General features: G+C 42.3%; 2 protein-coding genes across 2 annotated transcripts; both read right to left on the bottom strand.

Moving 5' to 3' along the window:
• Positions 1 to 1,755: 1,755 nt before the first annotated feature.
• LOC131224950 (uncharacterized) lies at positions 1,756 to 2,214 on the bottom strand. The gene has a single exon (XM_058220387.1). It carries the CDS (start codon positions 2,212 to 2,214, stop codon positions 1,756 to 1,758), a length of 459 nt encoding a protein of 152 aa, XP_058076370.1.
• Positions 2,215 to 2,607: 393 nt separating this feature from the next.
• LOC131224949 (uncharacterized mitochondrial protein AtMg00860-like) lies at positions 2,608 to 2,940 on the bottom strand. The gene has a single exon (XM_058220386.1). It carries the CDS (start codon positions 2,938 to 2,940, stop codon positions 2,608 to 2,610), a length of 333 nt encoding a protein of 110 aa, XP_058076369.1.
• Positions 2,941 to 3,196: the final 256 nt, after the last annotated feature.

Here is a 3,196-nt window from a genome sequence, read left to right as displayed (position 1 = left end):
AATCCTTTCGCAAAGGAGTTGTCATACATACAACAATTATGTATTCTATATTCATAGTCATGGCAAGCATAAATCAGAATTTGACTTTCATTCAAACATTTCAACAAACACATGGAATGCATTATATATTCACATAGTTCACACACATGTATAGTTTATCAAACACATCATAACTAAGATCATATGACAACAATTAAGTCATACATAAATCATTGCTGACATTGAAAGCCTTGAAAACCATAACCTAAACGTTTATAGTCCGCACCTTTCATCGGATTTCTCATTTCGAACTTGGTTCGAATCCTATGTCCTCGTATATAGAACAACGGTACCTAAACAACAAAATAGGTTAGCTATTTCGCTGATTACCTTATCTGGGCTTCTAAAACAAGTTTAGGGTTAGGATTTCTTACCCAAATCACAGTTAGAATCGATGGTGTAGCAATGACGGGGAGACGAAACGACATATAGAGTCGTGGGAAAGGATCCCAGCAACGATCTCCCTATCTCTCTCTTCTCCTCACTCTTTCCTCTTCTTTTCTCTCTTCTCTCACCTAGGGTTTGAGAAATTCGTATGAAAGAGAGAGGGGGTGGTTTAAGGTCTTTAAATAAGCCTAGAAGTGATGTCAATGGCCCTAAGGCCATGGTATACTTAGGTTATAGCCAAAGGGTGTCTGTTTTTGATAAACAGGGCCTTAGGAAGGTTCATTTCTCACCTAAGTCATGAAGCAAGTTCCTTGACAATGGATCTATGCTAGGACTATGCTTATGGTGCTATCTAACAAACTGACCAGCTGTGAAGGACCCACATCAGATCAATGGTCGTCATTCCTCGATCAGGGTCACAAGTATACGAATAAGATCAAGGAAATTTCCCTGATGCATGGGTAAAGTTTGGTCAAAATCTGACGGTTCGAAGCCTTCAATTTTATCCACAAGTGAATGGCCCAATCACTTAAGTTTCATGTCAATTTTTAAATATATTTGCGTTTCTCACACACTTCGCTCAAGGCTCAAGTTGTGCGTTTCTAGATACTATTTGAGCTCGATTCCCACGATGATTGTGAAGCCCAATATGATGGTCGTAACCCTATAGTTTCACGGTCATCGGACTTTCGACGCGCGATTCAAGTCTGATACGGAGTTTCAATGTGCTCCCGAGAGTAACTGGGTTTTGGGATTTTCTCGAGGTTTTAAAGTAATGTTGAGTTTGTGGTTTTAATGGTTTTGAGTCTTGTAGTTTATATAGATAGTGGCTTAAGCTAATTCATTGATTAATTTAGTTTAGTACTTAATTAATTTTGTCTAATTTCTATAGTATACGGTCTTTAGGGATTTCTGCCTGAGGTGGTGCTCGAGTCTTTGTACGAATTTTTTCGAGACGTTACACTTTCAAAAGGTAGAAGTAAACCTAGAGTCTCTATCTGATATAATTTCTCATGGAACTCTATATGATTGCACGACTTCTCGGATGTATAACCTTGCCAAACTATTGGTGGAATCTGTTGTGCAAATCGGGAGGAATCGGGTAGCCTTTGTCAACCTATCGACAATGAACCAGATCAAATCATGCTTCCTCTGTGTCCTAGGGAGACCAGATATGAAGTCTATAAAAATGTTGTCCCACTTCCATTCGGCTAGTGGTAGCGGTAGAAGGAGGCCAGCAGGCTTGCAATGCTTGACGTTGATCTTCTGGCACACCATGCACTTCACCACAAAGCCTGCGATGTCCCTCTTCATATTACTCCACCAGTACTATCTTTTAACATCGTTGTACATCTTAGTGCTCCATAGGTGGATAGCTAATTTGGAATGGTGGGCTTCTACCATTACTTCCTTCCTCAATTTGGCGTCGTTTGGAATGCATACTTGCCCCCGATACCGAAGACCGCCGTCGCTACCAACCCTCCAGTTACACATCTCCTCACTCTTACACCTTTCTTTTATCTTGACAAGCCATTCATCCCGGTCCTGAGTGGAGATCACATGTCGAACCAGGGTCAACTTTGCAATCAATAGAGCCACATAAGCATCGGGTTCGTCAAGGGTAAGCTGGATGTCGAAGTCTTGTACAAACTCTATCATTTTCCACTCCTTGATCATCAGAGTGGCTACCAACTCATGCTTCTTCTTCCAACTCAGAGCATCGGTCACAGAGTTCGCCTTGCTAGGGTGGTATGAGATATCAAAGTGGAAGTCCTTAAGTGTCTCCATCCACTGACACTAGCACATGTTCAAGTCCTTTTACGTGAATATGTATTTCAGGCTCTTGTGATCGCAGAATAACTGAAAATCCTCTCCGTATAAGTAATGCCTCCATATCTTTAAGGCAAAAACCATAATTGCTAATTTCAGGTCGTGACTTGGGTAGTTTTCCTCGTGCTTCTTCAATTAGCGAGAGGCATAAGAGATCACTTTGTCATTCTACATCAGAACGCAGCCGAGGCCCAACTTCGAGGCATTGCTATATACCAAGAACTTCTCCCCTTCTTGTGGGAGGGTGAGCACAGGCGTAGAAGTTAATCTCATCTTAAGCTCTTGGAATGCCGCTTCTACATTCTCGTCCCATGTGAATCGGGCGCTCTTCTTTGTCAGTTGGGTGAGCGGTCACGTGATTCTGAAGAATTCCTTAATAAAGCGTCGGTAGTACCCGTCCATGCTTAGGAAACCCCAAACCTCGGTCACTGTAGTGGGATGCTTCCACTTAGACACTGCCTCCATCATAGCTAGATCGACCGCTATTCCCTTTGCCTTCACTACATGCCCCAGGAATTTCACTTCCTCCTCCCAGAATTCACACTTGCTCAGCTTGACGTACAGCTGATTCTCCTTCATAGTATTCAAGATCGTGCGCAAGTGTTGTTCGTGCTCTTCCCGACTCTTTGAATAGACCAGGATGTCGTCAATAAATACAATCACAAACCAGTCCAGATATGGCATGAATACTCAGTTCATTAGGTCCATGAACACGACTGGGGCATTATTAAGACCGAACGACATCACCAAGAACTCGTAGTGTCCGTAACAAGTCCTGAAAGTTGTCTTTGGATATCCTCATCCCTGATCCTCAATTGGTGATACCCTGAGCGCGGATCTATCTTGGAGAAATACTTGGCATCCTTTAGCTGATTAAATAGATCGTTGATACGCGGTAAGGGATATCTGTTCTTGATCGTCACATCATTCAGCCTCTTAT

Source organism: Magnolia sinica, chromosome 14, assembly GCF_029962835.1.
Source record: "Magnolia sinica isolate HGM2019 chromosome 14, MsV1, whole genome shotgun sequence".
Taxonomy (NCBI): domain Eukaryota; kingdom Viridiplantae; phylum Streptophyta; class Magnoliopsida; order Magnoliales; family Magnoliaceae; genus Magnolia; species Magnolia sinica.
The sequence above is the reverse complement of the archived record's forward strand: the minus strand, read 5'-3'. Positions and strand labels throughout refer to the sequence as shown.